General features: G+C 39.1%; 1 protein-coding gene across 1 annotated transcript in view; it reads left to right on the forward strand.

The window, feature by feature from the left end:
- The first annotated feature begins 1,489 nt into the window (after window positions 1–1,489).
- Window positions 1,490–18,883, forward strand: part of dock10 (dedicator of cytokinesis 10) — a 71,117-nt gene continuing 53,723 nt past the window's right edge. Inside the window, exon 1 of the mRNA XM_023351245.1 lies at window positions 1,490–1,729. Coding sequence (XP_023207013.1) covers window positions 1,622–1,729 — 108 coding nt within the window. The 5' untranslated portion in view covers window positions 1,490–1,621. The remainder of the gene's footprint in view (window positions 1,730–18,883) is intronic.

Here is an 18,883-nt window from a genome sequence, read left to right on the forward strand (position 1 = left end):
ATTTGTAGCATCAGAAGGCTGGGTTCCAAACGACGGGCACACTTTGGCAGGCCCCGTTTAAATTTCTTCAGAAATTTTCTGAGTTTCTTTATTTTTTCTTTCCTCCTCTTTCTTCTTAGTTTTTCATGCTTATTTTAGGTAATCAGAATTCTTATCAACTTAACTGACAAATCCACAAATCCTGACAAATCCTAAGTTATAAATAAAGTGACACATTTAATGTCACTTGATATCAGACAAGGATCCATGATGTCACTAAATTATTTTGATTTTTTGTTTGTCCTGTTGACAAGTTGGAGGTTGCATTGACCCTAAAAACATCCCACCAGTGATTATAATAATCACAACTGTAATTTTTCTAGGTTAGTTTGTTGGTGGATCAATATGACTATGAAATACACTTTGACTTGTTTTCAAGAGGCAACAATTTGATTTCATTGTACATTCACATTCATTGATTTCACTCAATTGACTCATTAAAAATAAAAATATGAAAATATTTGTATGTTCAATTGGGAACCTCTTGCGTTCTTATTTTATGGATCAAAAGCTGGAAAGTTTGGGAACGACTGCCCTAGACATGTGCAACTCACATTCCCTTATTAAAGTAAGAAACTACAAATACCAGTTCACATTCAACATTTCTCCAGCTGTCCTCTGGGAGGCGCTATGTGTGCATTAAAACGATCATCAACAGAGACAAAAAGTTTCTCTCTCAGACACACGAATAAGCTTCCAAACATGCCACGAACCCCACTTGACTGCATTCTTATCACACAACAGGTTAAATTAATTAAGATAATCGTAAATTGCAATTAGATTAACCTATTTTCAACTTTAGAGCGATAATAAAACACAGAAATGTATTTTTGTTTATGTTTACCTTGCACTTTAAACCTAACCTATTAATTTTGATAAATGCAGATATACCAAACTGGTAAAAGGTGAAAAACCTTTATTCAGAAATAAAATGGGAATGTAACGATAGGAAACGACAGGTCATTTAGAATGTCATAGCTAAGTACTTCCAGCAGGTGTCAGTGTTGGCTCGTGTGTATCCCTCGTCATTCTAAGCCTACCTTGATCGTGACTGGACTGCTAAAGGCTGTCTGACATTTCCCAACCAATATATGAGCTTTTTCTAATAAAGGCCTGAGTGAAATATCAAATAAAATAGAAGTGAGAGTTTTATTTCTCTTGAGTAAATGTAGAGTATAAAATATTTTGATTCAAAATTAGTTCAAATAGGCAATTTAACGCGGAACAATTACAAAAAGAAAACGGAATCTTGTGCAGTACGGAAATTTAATGTGTCCCTTCAAAATAAAAGCCGTGATTGAAGGCAGCGAGGCATTCATTTCTAGGTTATGAGTCGGACTTTAATTTGAAAGCCCGTGCGATGAGTAATGTCTGAGAAAGCCACTAACTTGATGCTGAGCGTATCACAGACACGCCGCTGTGTGTGTGAAGCGTGTGTGTGCGTGCGCAAGGCTGTGTCTGCGTGTGAGGGGGTGCGTATGCGTATGTGTAAACAGAACTCGGAAGGATCGGGTTAGGTGCGAAGGGGCCAGGAACTGACTGGGGCTGTCGCAGAAATCACTCGGTCCGCTCAGATGAGGAGATGGCAGCCGAATCGACCCGGAGATTCACCAAGAACCTGCTGAAACCGGGGAGCGCGGCCGAGATACGGCAGACGGCGTGCAACGCAGTCAGACACTCCGCAGTGACGGTGAGTGGACCTCCGTGGATTGTAAAATATATATTTATATGGTGGTGGGAAAAAAGAGTAAAAAGGTAAAGAAAACCCATCAACACCTGTCAGTTTTTTTTTTTAATCGCAGAGACATGAATCCCTGTAGTGCTTGAATGCAAGTGATTTTGGATGATGTATCCTGGCCGAACCGCTGCACCGCAGCTGTATATAAAACCTGACATTGACATTCATGTTGCATAGTACAGCGGTTGAGCGCAAGCAGCAGTGCAGCCGCAGCAGAAGCAGAAGCCGAAGCCGTGCCTGTTCAGCTCTATTGATCCTGCAGTGGAAGCAGTTCAATAGAACTAAAACGAATAAAGCAAGGATTATCGCGTTACATTTCTGAATGATCGGGATAAATACACGCGAACGTTGATATAAGGACCTAGAGGTCGAAAGCCTGTTGGATTGGATTAATGCTGGCGCTTTCAAGTAATTGAGAAAAACACACGAAATAAGCGATTTATTTGTAGAAGAGAGATGCGACATGGCAAGCAGCGGTTTACATCTGTCCAGCGGTGCGAGGACATACGGGGGAAACATGGAGGGTCGAAAATGAGAGGAAACGATGAAAATGAGTTCTGCTGAGCCTAATTTACGACCGATTATATTATTAAGATATTATAGTGGGAAACGTGGAAGATATGCTGTGGTGGGTGTGTCGCGCCTTCTAATGAAAGGCTTTGATTGACAGATAACATTGTGGGAGGAGGGGTAGTTCTGGGGGGTAAAGGCACAAAAACACATAAAAAACGAGAGGATTTGTGTTTTTACGGTGTGCATTTGATTCATTTGGAAGGAGACAAACGAATTCTGCATCTTATTCTGAGCGTTTTCAGCCTACGTTGATTAGCATAGGGAAAAGGCCACTCCACTCCAGTCTATTTTTTACTCCCACTCCACCATCCTCTTCACTTCGGTGTTACTGTGTCAGTAGGACAGACGAATTACACGACTGAAAGAGAGAGAGAGACAGAGAGTTAGAATAGGTTTGGATAGGAATTGCATGACTGAGAACATGATTTAAATAACTGTATAGTGCATGAAAGATTTAAGAAATGTCACTTTTCATTGCGGAATAGGCAATTTTCTTTGTCAGAAGCTTAATGTTTGTCAGTAAGATTTTAAAAGGAAGAAAAGCTGGTATGAAAACTGACTGACGATGATTTGAATGATCGGTTTACTCAAACAATCAACTTGAGCAGTGCATTCTGCCATAATAGGCATTCTTTCAACACACAGCATAAAACAAGAAAATACAATCATCAGCCACTTTATTAGGTACACCTTGGTAGTACCGAATTGGACTACCTTAAATCTGCAAGGTACATATTCAACAATGTGTGGGAGCCATTCATCAGAGGTTGGTCCACATCGGCATGATCTATGATGCAAATCTCCCATTCAAAAAGGGAGATTTTGAATCTCAATCCAGTCTTTATTGGATTGAGATGAGTGGAGTATGACTCACTGTCATGTTAAATTATGCTTCTGGAAGCATCCATGTTAAGTTGGAAATGTGGTTGTAAAGGTGTAGACAGGGTCAGGTAAGCTGCGGAGATTAAACGATGTTCCAGCGGTACTATGGGGTCCAAAATGGGCCAAGTTAATATTCTCCAGACTCTACCACTGCTGCAGACTGAAGCATTGATGCAAGTCAGGATGGGTCCATGCTTTCATGTTGTTTTTACCAAATTTTGACACTGAAATCTGAATGTTGCTGCAGAAATGAGATTCATTGGATGAGGCAACATTTATTCAAACTGTTACCGTCCAATTTTGGTGACCCTGTGCGAATTGTAGCTTATTGTTCCTGTTCTGAAAATGTGCTAGGGTAATCAGTGTTTTTTTTTTTTTTTAGAATAGAGTAACACAGCACTACCTCTCCCCCAATTATTGCTGTGTGCTGCAAGTCAGCTGGTAGAAAGAAGGCTGCTACACTTTCCAAACCCTAAGGCAACACAGTCTTAAGAAGGAACAAATTGATTTTTCTGTTTTAAATAGAGCAAAGTAGACTGTAAAAATATAGTCACAGAATTGTTCCTGTTTTTTTTTAATGCAGTGATGCAGTGAGTCATTTTCACTTAAGGTTACCATATTTTGAGAACTTTCAATGTTTAATCTAGATTAAAAAAAATGCAGAAAATTGTAACAATTTAGGTCTTCTAAGACAAAGAAGTTTTAATTCAATGTTCAGTTTTAGTTCAAAATAAACACCATCTAAGATCACTTAAAAAGTAAAATAGTAAAGTAAAGTGACTGACTTTGCAGTCACTTTACAATTTCCTGAACAGGCATGTAACCAATATAGACAGTTTAATGCACTAAGTTAACCTTGCAGCAAATATTTATGCTGAGAAAACACCAGTAAGCCTAAACAATACTTATTAATCTTAATCATAATACTTTCAATAACATTTATTTTGTTGATGCAATTTAGACATTGTTTGACAAAAACAACTTTGCAAAAAGGATGAAAATTGTCATGTTTTATGTTATGGCTACAATCTTACCTAAGCATGGGCTTGTTTTTGGTAAGAATATAGATGAATGCTTTAAAGGGATCCACGTTTAGTTGAACATGTTGGCCTAAATGTGTTGTAATTTTCCTATTAACTAAAAAATTGGTGTTTGTGATATGTAAAACTGTATGCCTTTTGTTGCCATTTTTTCACCTGACCCATGCCTGCTGGCCTGATGTAGTCGGGTCCATTCTGTGGTAGAATCTACAGAGTAAACACAGCAAGGCTAACTTTGCCTGAGTTATTGATTATCATATTGCATGCCACACTGCATCACTGTTGGCTGTAACTAATAAGAAAAGTGAGGTGAGTCTGGATTATTTCCCACATGAAAAATAAAGAAGAGCAAAGGTGTGAGCCAAACACAACTTCCCACTGTGCTCTCAACATTTTTCTCCAGGAGTCAATTGTACGAGCAAAACTGATGAAGGCTCAAACAGGTGGTCGTTACCTTTGCAAGGTAAAACCAAAGGCCTACCGACAAAGTGCCTAAACCCACCTCCTTCTAGCGAGCGAAAGACGCTGGGAGAAACATCAGAGACAGGCAACACTGGAAGCTCCTTAAATTGATAAGGGAGCTATTACTACTGCTACCAGTGCTGAATGTGAAACCATGGACCCAACACTGGACCAAAGCCAAACCCAAACAGGTGTTACCGAACTGAAGACCGAATCAGACACAGATCATGTCACCTACTTAACAGATCACATAGTCCGACCAGAGGTACATGTCATTCATTGTTTTATTTATGAAGATGAAGGTGGCAGCAACAGCACAAACACCAGCTTCTTTGGCCAACTCTTTCCTCCTCATCTTCATTACTCCTTGTGATTTCTACATTCCTGTTGATTTTAACAGGCTGTAGTTCAAACTGAAAAAGCTTAACAATGTTATTCATCCCTGTTTTGGCTGGACAGAGCTAGCACAGTCAGACCAAGCTTACATCATTTATACAATATTTTTAAAATGTATAAAAACTAAACATTATGCATTAGTGCATCATTTCTGTTATTCTGTCATTTCTGTTAGTTCCTGCTTTACTTTTTGGAAACCATGGATATGGAAAACATTAATATGTAGAGTTATTTTTATATGCACATTTTTATCAAACCTCCCAGTGTGAAAATGAGTATTTTCACAAACTTCTTCATCTCAATTCTTTGCCTATATCAACAATGCAATTGTCAGAAAGGGATGAAAAAGATCAACTTCAAGATATTATATATTGTTCACAAAGATGTAAGTAGACGCATGGAGCTGAACCTGAGTGGCGGCGTGCCTGTGGACCTGCATATTCCACTTGTGAACACAGGCTTTGTTTAAGTGAGCGTGCAAATCTCCAAATGTGTTGTGTGCACGTGTGGAAACGATTTTGGAGTGTGCAAAAGCTCAGCCTTTGTTAGCGAAAGAAAGCAGGTCAGCAGAATCAGGCCCTATGGCATGACGTTCGCCGAAGCGTGAAGACTCTCCCTCTCACTAACCTGGACTCGTCTCTGTTTTCATGCTCTCTAGTTTTATACATTCATTTAACATCAGTCCCCCCTCTTCCTCCACTGACGTTCCTTCTCTCCTCTCTATGCCTGTTTTCCTTTATGTCTCTGTTGCATGTGGCGCCTGTTTGCGCTCCCTGTGTCTTGAGGTGATATCGGTTTTTGAGAACAAGAGTGAAAGGTTGTTTTTTTTTTTTGTGAGTGCAACCAACATAATACTTGGAAACTTCAGCTTGTTGAAGCTGCATTTTTGTTCAGATGAGCAGCTCTGGGAAAGCAATCAATGCTTTCAGAGTGTTTCTCAGAGTGGTCAGCCCACCCATTCCCAAATATGCAGAGAGTAATATGCAGGGAGTAGATAGATGCAGGATTGAGAGATGTATGAGCCTTGGTAAACCCCTAAAAAAATGCACTTTCTGCTTCAGGGATTCATCAAATCTTAGCAGAGTCTGTCAGAGCCTGAGCTGCTCTACATCAACTACCTAATGAAGTAATGAAGAAATTAAATATGAGTTGTTTGCAGAACGAAATGAGGTAGTCGTTATATCAAACACTCCTCTAGGGCAGCAATTAAAGCAATTTAACAAGAAACGCTCTTGTATTGTGGAGCACTGACTGTTTATTATGGCTCTCAGCTGAACCGAGCATCACAGCAGCGTGCACACAAGTGTCATTCTTGCGACTCCGGCTGCCGGGTGGGATGAACCACATGTCGTACCATGCCTCCATGCTTCCATGGAACAGCCGCTTAGCCAGTGACTTGGGCCAACATGCTCACCCTGGCATCACCGCGGCTCATAATTTGTTTAACCAGCAGAAAAGGCTTGCTTGTGCATGCAGTCACCCTTGCACTTTAGGTCATTCCTTTGGTTTGCAGTGTTACATCACCATGGTTGTATCTTTACTTTGACAGATAAACGCCTCTCATTGTCTTCGGCATTCTTCGTGTCCTTCGGTCAACACAAGATTCAAGCCTTGCCACACACTGGTGATCTTCTGTGCCAAGTTAATTCTGAATTTCAGCATTTATTTACAAATCAGTGTCTGTTATACAGCTTTAAATTGTAAAACTTGTCTGTGTATCTAGTTTGTGCAGTTGTTATCAGTCTGTCTTTGAATGTGCTATATTTGTCAAGATCTTATTTGGCAGCGCATGCCTACTTTATGTTATATGATGATTACAAATATAAGGTAGCAAAGATCACTTGTGGGGTTCCTGAAGGCTCCGTTCTCGAGCCACTTTCATTCATTACCAATATGCTGTCCTCAGCTCATAAATATATGATATTTTACACAGTTCCTTTAGGTAATTGTTTCTCCCAGTTCAAAACGTCAACCATAAGCCTAGCTTAATCCGTTTTCACTGTTACTGGTGTATCAAAACACATATCTAAAATAAACAGACAACACTTAGCCTAGTGGGGAAGATAAAGAAAGCCTGATGGCCCACCGGGCATTATGACACACCTACATTTCAGGTGTAGGTGTGTCATAACATTTCTGAACATTTCAGGGTTTCAGGAAAACCCTGAAATGTTGGTGTTACTATGGTCTCTGAAATACATTTTGATAATAAACATAAAGTCTATTACTTGATTGGTCCTCTGCTATCTTAAAACATTGCCAGAACAAAATATTTCCTTTTAAACCAGGACACAGAAACAAGTGGTGCATGCTTTTATTTTCAATCGGTATTGTTACTGTAATTTTATGAAAGATGTTGAATTAATAAATCTGCCTCACATAGACATTCTTTTAATTTCAGTGAGGGAAATGGACCAATACTTTATTGCAACTGACCATTTCATCTTATTTTTAGTATACCTCAAATTTGGGTTAAATGTTATCATTTCTGTGTAGAATCTAGATGGATACTTAGCGTCTACAGGAGTCTTCATCTCTAAATCTAAACATAACACCCCCAAGATAGCAATAAACACTTTGTAAATGAGTTTTCTCTAATCAGGACGATTTTCTACTTCCTTGTTGCATACTTTGCCGTAGATTTCTCAGCTTTCTCTTCCTCTGCCTGGTTTCATGCATCCCATGAGATGGTTTCGTTGTGTCTTTTGCCTTGTTTTCTGCTGCAATGCCCTGACCAGGCTCCCCTGCCTCCCGTAGCTAAAATGTGCGTCGCCCACTGTGACATGCACATTTGTTGCTAGTGGGGGCTCTCTTGGTCGACATGTCCCAGTGATATGTTGTGGCTGTCTGTGGTCAAAAGGACGTGCTGTCAATCTGACTCTGCTTCCTCTTCATGACACTTCATGTCAACTGCCTGGGGTGCATTGCATGTGACTGCTGACTTGCCTACTCGTTCAGCGCGCAAAGCAGTGTATGTGCATTTCTTTCTGTCTATGTGTGTGTGTTGTAGTTGTGTGTGGACGAAGCATTTAAACTTCGCGTGTGCATGGTAGGTTTGGGCTTGGTCTAGATCTGTGTGGGTCTTGATTTAGCTGCAATGTGCCCTGGTGCTTCAACAAGAAAGTGATGCCAACATGATTTTTGGTTCGCCATGAGCTGTGTGCAGCAACAGCTATTGAAACCCCTGCCTTGTGTCTGCTGGACCAGCCTGTAATCCGTAAAATCAATCGTGTCAGAGGAGAGAAAGTGGTTGGAAGTCAATTAGGATGGAATTCTAACAGGAAGCGTTCCTGTCGATTTTCATGTATTATCTTTTTTCCTTCCGACTTTATCATTTCTAATTTTCTGTGTGTGATTTAGGTTAAGTTGTGTGAAATTCCATTTCTATAACCTCTTTACTATTGCACATGTACCAGGCCTCCTACATGAGCTCTTTGTCCACTTGGTTAATTTGTTCATCATATTGGAGGCGTTGTTTTAAATTCCCATTTCTCCTAAAAAAACTAAGAGCAGAGTGCATTTCTGGCCAAATTGCCAGAAATATGCATTAAATCTATTTCCATGCAGATTCCGACTCTTTCATATTTTACAACCTTGACTGTAACGATGACACTGGTGACCTCATGGGTTCATTGACTTTCATCGCAAAGGCAGTCAAGAGGTTAAATAATATTTGAAGGATGGAGACAGAAAGTCTCTAATTGGTTCAGACATCGCCGGGTTTTATCATGTCAGACAGCTCAACTGAGTGACGAGGGGAAACCCAGTGAGAAAATTAGGGGAAAACTGATGAAAGAAGAAGTGAAAGATTCAGTACCTCAGTCATCTTTGACTAGGACTCTGCTACAGAGAGTTTCTCTAAAACACGCCATAATGGGCTATCGTATTTTATTGTGTAAAGGTACATGCTGTAGCTTTAGTGATATCTTGAAGGGCTTTATGATAGGGGCTTCTATTCCTTTAAATTTGTTATGTGTAAAACAGATAATTGAGAAGTGAAATAAATTTTTGGTCTAAATACATTTTTGAGAGATTGTGAGACTGACTTAATATTTAAATATAGTCTGATGTAGATTATCAACGATTAACATTTAATTTAAACTCAATTGAACTCAATGTTATCCTTTCCAATGCTTTCCAGTCACATATAGATTAATTGCATAAAGTCCAGTTAAATTCTGATTATAGAACATTAAGATCAAAATTTATTTGTTGATCATACTTTACAAACCCTAAAACGTTATTTCGCCGCTGCATCCAATTACCTCAGCAAGGGTTCGATGACACAGTTGAGTGGGTTTAGTCATTGCAATTCTCCTATAAAAAGAAGAGAAAGGAAAAAAAAACAAGACCACATCACAAAACAAGACCACATCTCAAAACAAGACCACATCTCAACACCATCAGGGACGTCAGTTAAAATGTCAGAGTGGTGGAAATATGATAATCTGGGCTTCTACTGTGGCTGCAGTACCTTAATATGAAATAATAATTACTTTTACCCTTAGATCTCCTCTTTGTTAAAGCAAATGTTAGTTAGTTTGCTTAAACTTATACCAAGTTTAAGCAAACTAACATTTTAGTTTATGCAACCAAAATGACTTCACAAACACCAGAAATTGCTGCGAAAAGGTCAACTTTGTCAGCAGAGTGTGTTGCAGTTCTTCAGACAAAGGAAACACCTGAGCAAAACTGAAACTATGGTGAAGATGTAGGTAAGCTGTGCTAAACTTATAATGAAGGAAATATACAAGGTCAGGCAGATGAGAAACCTAAAAAAAATTGCGGCTAAGTTTAATTCTTTTGAAAACTCAAAGATTATCGTTTGGGATCGTTCGTTTTGTTGGCTGTAGACATTTTGTGCTAAGTGACTCAAACAGATAGCAAAAAAAAAAACAAAAAAAAAACAAATTGACCCTACTGGCTTAACAGCTCATGCCTAATGAAAACACTAATGTTTAAAAACAAGTTTTTGAGAAGTAATAGCTGTTAATCTTTTCTAAGATTGTCTATGGTAAATATATGGCTGTATAAACCTTCAAGATGTGTTGCAGTTTCCTGTTAGACTAAGGGTAGCGACTGTGCTGAGGCAAATAGACACTTCACGCTGTGCAACACCCAACTCAATTCGCACATATTTGATATCAAACTCCATACCAAATGTCTAACCAACATGTTGGGCTGTAAACCTCATAGAAACTATTTGTGCATGCCTGTGTGAAACAGGATGTCTTATTCATTCTTTCCCATCAGTGAACAACTCTGCAGAGAATCTCTAACCTGCACAGCTCATTTCTGAATCACTGTTAGGTATAGACCTTCGTATAATCTGATCTTTTCCATTCTGTTGTGGTTCCGTTCATATTTCCAGATTTTAATGCGTATCTTCTTAACGGTGATGAGTGACTGATTGGAAATTTTTCCACATCTGATCCGCAGACATTTGTTTTTCCCCCGCAGCAGAAGGAACTTGCACTGCCAGGCCTTGGTGTGTGATCGTAGCAATTTTGTCTATGTTTCATTCAAAAAAGGACAGAGAGAAAATAGCTGGAGCCCGAGTCTGTCACTGTCACTATTAACACCGCCTCCAACTGAATTACTCCACTGTCTGGGCACTGCATAATGCACTGCACAGTAATCCTAGTGGTGTGGGTCTTTGCTTGGACGTAAACACAGGAAATGCTCTTTTCGGAGACGCTTCTTTTAAGACGGTATTACGTTTCCATTTGCTGGATCGAATTAAAAAGAGAAGAAAACTCTGTTTGATCCATGTGGGAAAACTGGAGTGAAAATGTGTGTCTGTCAGTACGGCAGTGCCTGTGAGAGGTCACATGAGCAGAGGAATGACACGGAGAGAGCGAGGTCCCCGGGGCTCCAGGCATTGTGCTAATGTACGTCCACAATAGGCTCTTTGGGTGAGGATTCAGAGGCTGAGAACTGCTGCATTTACATGCAGCTGAGCAGACTTTGCATCTGTGAAGAGCTCAGCTTCAAACGTCCTTCCATGCACTTTACTGGGCCGCAGCATGCACTTGTTGTCTATCCAGGCTCTATTCACAGTCCTGGTGGAGCGATTGCTGGGCCGGTGGTGAAGGTCCACTTCATAAAGTGGACTAAGAATAGTTCAGTGACTGTGCGAGTGAATCGCAGTCTTGTCTCTCTCCCTCGTACGGCATTCCAGAGTAGGAGGGCTGAAAATGCTCCTGCCGTTGCTGTCTGACCGCGATGCCCTGCAAAAACCTTGCATAGTCATTCCCGTGCCATATTCACGACAGGAAGATATGGATTTTACTTTAAGGCGGAACAGGAAGCACACAGGCGCAAACTAGGAATGCCTAATTTTTAATTTGACAATAAAAACACCATTTTTGGATGTGCAAATTCGTAACCCTAAAGTCTTACAAAGTCCATATTTCTCTTTGAGGAAATAAACCGTTCTTTCTTGGGACAGCCTGTGTCAGTTTGTATCCAATGGCAACCAATAACTAAAAAGGAAAAAAGTAATTTTTCCATCTTATGGTGATAATCTATACTTTTAAAATGGTTCACTGTATGTCCAATTACTTATACCTATCAGCAGGAGGTCATTTAGTTTTATGGTTTGTAGAATAGAGGTCATAAACTGTCAAATTGTATGGATATTAAGTGGGAATAAGGGACGATAGAAGGTGTTCAGAAGAAAATATACAATTATACATATAATTATAAACACATTTGAACATTTTTATGAGCATTTATCTCTGTAATTTATAAACAATACTTCATATTGAGGCATAAACTGATACTCAATGGCAACCTCGAGTTAACATTAGATAGATAGATAGATAGATAGATAGATAGATAGATAGATAGATAGATAGATAGATAGATAGATAGATAGCATTTATTGTCATTGAACAGGATTCAACGAAATTTCTGTTGCAACTCCGGTGCAAAAAGTCAAATATATACAATAAATAAAATAAACAAACGCACAATAATAATAATAACAATATATACAACTAAAATTAACTAAAGGCATTAATCACACTTGATGTTTTTTTAATGCTGTATAGTGAAGGCAGGTTAGGAGTCATAAGTGGTAGATAGTGACACATTTGGACTGTTTTGCTGATGTTCCTGATTCAGTTCCTCAGTAAAGTTGCTCTGCTGCCAACTCTTATTTTTTTCAAAACTATTTTAACTAGTGGTTTTTAGTATTTTTGGTATCAACAAATGCAACGATGCCTTTGCACTAGTCAGACAAAAGTAAAATGCAAGATGAAGAACAACAATTTTCTTTTTCAGTACTGAAGGAAATCATGACAGCATTTTGATGGTCAGATCATATCTAGAGAAAAAAAAAAAAAAAAAAAAACTTGCCACAAAGTGAAGAGCTCCTCACGATATGATGACCTTGAGTAATGTATCACAGTTTTACTAAATCCTGGTAGAAACAAATAATTTAGAACAAAAATCCATAAGATGAAACTTTTTTTTTAATAGGAATTAATATTTTTTTCTGCTTCCCAATGTCCCCCTTGTGTTTTATTCATTTATTTTTTTTCAAAAAGTACATTGATAGACCATTGTGAGGAACAACTGAGTAAATGTTGAATGGAGAGCAAAATGTGCAGTGCATCAGATCTTTACATTGAAGTCTGGAGCATGTCACTGCACTCCGTTTGCTACTTTTAAAGGTGCAGTCAGCTTTGGGCAATGCAACACTGTCTGCCTAGCGCATCAGGAATCAGTGCCATCGCATTGTAGGACATCAAGATTCAAGTGTATCGTTGCGGGACAGAAGCTACATTCCAGCTGGGAAGTAAGTGAGAAGAAAATAGATTGCTTTGTCTCGTTTCTGGAAATCAGGACCATGATAACATAAAAAGTATTCATAAAATAACAAATTGTGCTCAGGAAATCGATGTAATTTTGATCAAAGATGGCAAATTTTGCCATTCCTCCTAACTCATGCTAGCAGTGTCACATTGACGTGTTGCCTAATGGCAACACTGGCAAATCAGCATAAAGGTGAAGTAGTTTTTGTTGGTGGGTTATAATTTATAGGGTTTTAGTCTTTTGTTTGAATTACCAACTTCAATGTCTGCATTGTCCGTATAATGAAGACATTATACGGACAATGCAGAGAATAGCTTGCTTGAGACGAAAGCTGTTCTCCTAGCTTGCGTCTCAAGCAAGGTAGGAAAATAGGCTTTTCCTAGCTTGCTTGTGCTGCTTGAGACGCACAAGAAATGGATTGGATGGTAGGGGTCATGGAGAGCTATTTGGGGTGTTAAGGCAGGACAAGTGTGGATCTGGTTTGGGGGGAGAGAAGGGAGACAGTAAAGAAACATTATGCTTATTAAAACACATGAGGAAAAGTCTTCAGAGCAGCTGTGTCCTCAGCCTGAACTGAGACCCCAGGGAGACTCAGCAGAGCTGAGTGGGAGTCTGGTTAGTAGACATGACTGGTGTGGAGGTTACATGTAGGCTTTGTGTAGGTGTCATGTGTAGGAGTTGTGAATGGATGATTAATGCAAATATAACCATCTAAGTAGGCTTTTTGTTGCAGCGAAGATATAAATTGGAGGTTGTAAAGAAGCCTTCCTGCAATCAAGCTGTTGTTTTTATATTCATAAATATAGTTCACACATTGTGCTGGTATGTATTTCTGGCTGGAGAGGACGCAATTAAGTACTGGTGGAGAATGAATACGTCAAATTCAAAGTCAGGACACAATATTCAAGCTTATAGAGTTACAGGAAAAAGGACTGAATACGAAAAAAACATTTGTGGATGTTTTTTTCGTATAAGAGTTTCTTGGTGACTTGGTGCACTAAAAGTAAAATTAAGACTGAGAAATTTCACAAGCAGATTTGGTGTCGTGTTGGTTGGAGAAAACCTAACCTAACTAAATATCACAGATGTGATCTTTAAAAAACAAAGAGTAAATGTCAGCATTGAAAGAAAGAAGTCATAAAGATCATGCTGTGATGCAGCGATTTTTATTATGTCGCTCTGATGTTCTTTCCAGTGAGATGAAATTTTGATGTGCAGATTAATATTGACAAAATGTCCCCTTTCAGCTGAGAGGCTCCATTTTCTGTTTCTGCGATGGAGAATCCTATTAAATGAACAGCGGCTTTATTTTTAACCATTGTTATTACTGTACTTCTACTTCTGATACCTTCTTTTTGCATGAGCTTGTGCTTATTTTTGCAACTAAAAGTATGTTTGTTGCACCTAAAGTGCAAAGGCAACTGAGCATGCCAACAAAATTCTCTTATCTTTTTCTGAATAAAGGCAAATGCAGATTTACAGTGTTTTGCAACAAGCATTCAAACTTTTCCAGATTTTGTCCAACAAACTACTATTTATTTTACTTTATGTGACAGACCAACACAAAGAAGTTCATAACTGTGAAGTGGAATTAAATTTATATGGTTTAAAAAAAAAATCCTGAAAAGTGTTTTGTATATTCATTTGTAATGAGTGTCTTTTGTTTATTTGGTAAACATGGTTTCTGTTGCAATTTTGGCTTTTTTTTAAAAGTGTTTTTAATCTAAATCTGCTTTAAACTTCCCAGAGTTTTTTCCTGACCATTCTGTTGTGTTCCTTGGTCTTCATGGTGTTTTTCATCAATGCTTTCTAATAAATCCCTGAGGCCATCATAAAGCACCTGAGTTTGTAAATGGAATTGCATACAAGTTGACTGTTCTTATTTGCCTAATGAGTGACTTGCAAATTATGTAGGGGTACTAGAGGAAATGGGGTTGGATACATAAGAATACTCCCCCTTTCTAGATTTATTAGACTTTTGTAAAAGTCCAAAACCATACGTGCTACAGGTTGCAGGTAACGAGTATCTGCTGCTTTTGTCTTGATCTTTTTCCCAATGTTAACACGAATGATGTTGGTTGTAATACGACAACATGTGAAAATGTTCAGTAGGTAAAAAAAAGCTTTGCAAAGCATTGTGTTTTGAGAAAGAGCAGTTTGTTGCAATATTCATCTACAATCAGCGACCTCAGCTGTCTGAGTCAGGACAGGAGGAGAGACAGAAGGGAGATGTGGAGAGGTGCCATGTGGGAGAGAGAATTAATGAAGGTCTCCAAGAGGAGCTGTGTGTCTGCTTTTTCTGCTAGGCTCTCCTTTTAATACTTCACGTGTTTTAGAAGTCTCTCTCCTTTCACAAACGTGTGTAGATTCTTTTCAGACTTCCCTGTTGTCCCAACACAAATATCTAAAAGGATTTTATGTTCCATAAGTACTTGATTTACCGCTGTCTGACATAGTTTCTAAGAAAACCTTAACAGCTATATACTGTATATACTGTATATATATATATATATATATATATATATATATATATATATATATATATAAAACCCATTCTGCAAGAATATCAGTTCAGTTTCTTTTATAGTGCAGTCCAGTTAATAGCCAGGCGTCAAAGACACCTCCCTTTTACTTGCTTTCTTTCTCTCTCTTCCAGCCTCACCAATGTCCCTCTATTCACCTTTGGTTTAAACATTGTTCTCTGACAATGACAAATGTATCTTTCTATCATGTTAACAGTTTTCTGTTCAGATTGCACACTTGCAAATTTTAAGTTTAAAGTCCTTTGGAAACATTTCTCTTGTAAGTGACTAAAGTAGAAACGCGGTGATGTTTTCCTGCTTTCAGTTTTGGAATTAATTTTAGACGGAAAATGAAACCAAAAGAGGACGACTGGAAAGTTTTAACAATGCCCTCCGTACCCGGCAGCAGATCTTAAAATTGCCCCCCCCACCCCCTTTCCAAATTCTCCGTCTCATCGCCCCTCTCTAGCCCCCTTCCCCCAACATCCCTCCTGCCTCAGGACTCGAGCTCTAGTTAAAGACTTTTTAATAGCTTCCCTTTCTAAACAAACCAACTACCAGAGAACCAGATAGCATCTCGCGCATGCAGTGCCTCCTTGAGGTCATTCGTGAAAGCTGTAGCAGCGGAAGCAGAAGAAATTCAGACTGGCATAAACAGAGATGCTCTCATAATGTAGTGCACAGAATGCTGCTGTGTTGAGTTCCCAGCACTAGATGGCATTGGCAGTGTGCTGTATAAGCTCTTCAAGTTAACAACCAACATAAACAGTGTCCCAACACCGACTTCCTACGTTGTGTGCAGCCTGATTGTATTGCATGAAAATCTATATTTAAGATCATGCCTTTGCTTAATGGTTCTGCACACTTACAGAGGCAAATTAACATCGGTCAGTTGTTTTAGGCAAGACGTTTTCTGACCAATTTTGCAAGTTTATGTTGGCCGCCTGCTGAGAATGGAGAAGCAAAGCTTAGTTTGCACATTTGAAACAGAATCCTACTTCTTCAAAAGTTCCTTCTAATGAACTTTTTATGACTTACAAACAGAGAAAAGTTCAAAACACGTCCCTTACGAACATTAGTGCAGAGTAACATTGCATGTGTTATGAAGCAGCTTTGAAGTGGACCACAATGTAAAACAAAACTAAAGGTTCTGCAAATGTCTGCAAGTCAAAACCAGAAACTACAGTCCGAGAATAAAATAAGCAACGAATGTGATCTCACAGCAAAGCTCACTAAAGCTACAACGTAGGGACAGACTAAAGAGTAAAAACCCTAAGAGCACTGACAAAATGTGTTGCAAAAAAGTAATAAACCAGAAAAAAAGGGGTCAGCTCACAAAAGCCACACATTCTGACATCTGTCACCTAAGAAAACCTCTCCAAATGCATCAGGTAAGTGAAAAAAATTACTCAGTTTACACCTTTTCTGCCTTCCTGTTTGTCAGAGATGGTGTGCTGTGGTAATGCATCAGCATTCTGTGGTTTTTCTGAGAAGTGCATCTGACAAAATACTTTGAGACATTATCACTAGTTATGGGATGGTACTGGGAGTGTCTACAGGGTTTTTGGTCAGTCGTGTTTGTCATGAGCTGATAAGATTTCTGCAGTCGTAGTGAAAGTTCTCGCGTACGTCAGTCAGGAAAAGTTTAATGTCGGGCCTTTTTGGTTTTTTGCCCTCTGCAAATGCCAAATGCTCCACTGCACTTAACTCGTTTCTTGAATAGCAGCATCCCTCACATTGTAGCTACCATGGTAACAGGGGCGTGTTTTCCTGAATAAACTCAGTGGAGCTCCACACCACATCAAAACATGCTGCCATGATTCAGCCTCCAGCTCTACAGGGAGTCTAACTATAGCAGAGCTAGCTGCTTACAAGGCAGTGTTTGCACGAGGTTTAATGAATTCCACCTTCCCGTTTGGCCTAGTTGGATGAAGTTTTTCAAGTTTTACCTTCAGGGACTTACCGGCACAGACTTGCGCCGTGCATGTGTGCGTTTGTTCGCCCTCCTGCAAAATGTAGAATGTGAAGCGTTCGCTTTGTTGTTTTTAAGGATTGTTCGTCAGAGTAGCGGTCCTGTTGGGGAGAGAGGGATTACATTGATGGAGGCTCCACAGCTGGAACACATTAACTCCACGCATGATGAGAGAACTCGGCTTCACACAACACGGTGATGTCATTTTCCTCAGCGGTTCGGGCTCACTCACAGTTTAAATCCAGTTACACACATGCAGAACCTGGTAACCACATTTACATCATGTAAACACAGTAACAAAAAAAACAGAGCTGTGTTTTCATGCTCATTGATTTTGCTCAGCTTGTCCTGCAGGGGCAATTTAGAGGAGCATATTTTTTGTTATTATGTTGATGTTTTTCTTCAGACTGGACAGTGCTGTGACTTTTTTGTTTTCTTTTCTCACCCTTACATATTTCAGATCATCAAACAATTTTGCATACCAGACAAAGGCAACCTGAGGAAATAAAACAAATGATCCATTTGAAAATTAGATTTTATTTTTAATTTTTTTGCAAGAACTATACAAACTAACACGGCCCTGTGTGGAAAAGTGACTTTCCGCAAACCTGATAAGAGGTTTTGCCACCCTCTACAGCCACAACTGCAATCAAGCACTTGTGATAAATGTCAAGGTTTCTTTTTAGATTCCTGTTGAGGAATGTCGGCCTTTTATTGCGTTTGCGACACAAATGGCCTTGATTTACCAGTAGCTTGACAGAAAGAAAGACACAGAGACGGGGAAGATATGCTGCAAATGGGTTGGGGTCAGGAATCAAAACTAGTGCTCTTTCACTGAGCCGCGTGCTGTACATGCAGAATTGTTTTAATTCAGAGTCATTGTATAAATAAAATGTATGAGTTTCTTTTTTCTTTTTAGCACCTCATACTGCTGTTCATGTCAAAAATATGTAGTAAGTTTAAGGTTTATATTGCTTGTCGTTCAATATAAACCAGTGGTGGGTGGTAATATGCTCACGGCCCGTTGACCTCACTGACAAATGCTCGTAATCAGCATTAGTATTTAAAATGATATATTTATTACTGACAGTAGTATGCCTCAGGAAGATTTATAGACATCTTATAAATCCAGATCTAACCTTAAGTCATGCTCCTACTGAAACACTAATGTCTGGGAAAGCGTGAAGCATGGTACAGACAAGTTGACATCCTTTTTACTTCCTTCTGACCTGACTTTGCTCTATTTTATGCTACATAGAGTTTTAAGGTGGGGCGTTTCTGTTCCTGTCAAAGACTCATCATCACTGTCAACCCTTCTTCTTTCAACTACAATTACCAAGAGGAGAGTTTTTCTTTTAAGGTTTAAAGTTAAAGCTAAATAAACAGAATGTCCATAATGTCCACTGTTTGACATAAAGCATATCTTAAACAAGCACTA

This window comes from Xiphophorus maculatus, chromosome 18 (genome assembly GCF_002775205.1).
Source record: "Xiphophorus maculatus strain JP 163 A chromosome 18, X_maculatus-5.0-male, whole genome shotgun sequence".
Taxonomy (NCBI): domain Eukaryota; kingdom Metazoa; phylum Chordata; class Actinopteri; order Cyprinodontiformes; family Poeciliidae; genus Xiphophorus; species Xiphophorus maculatus.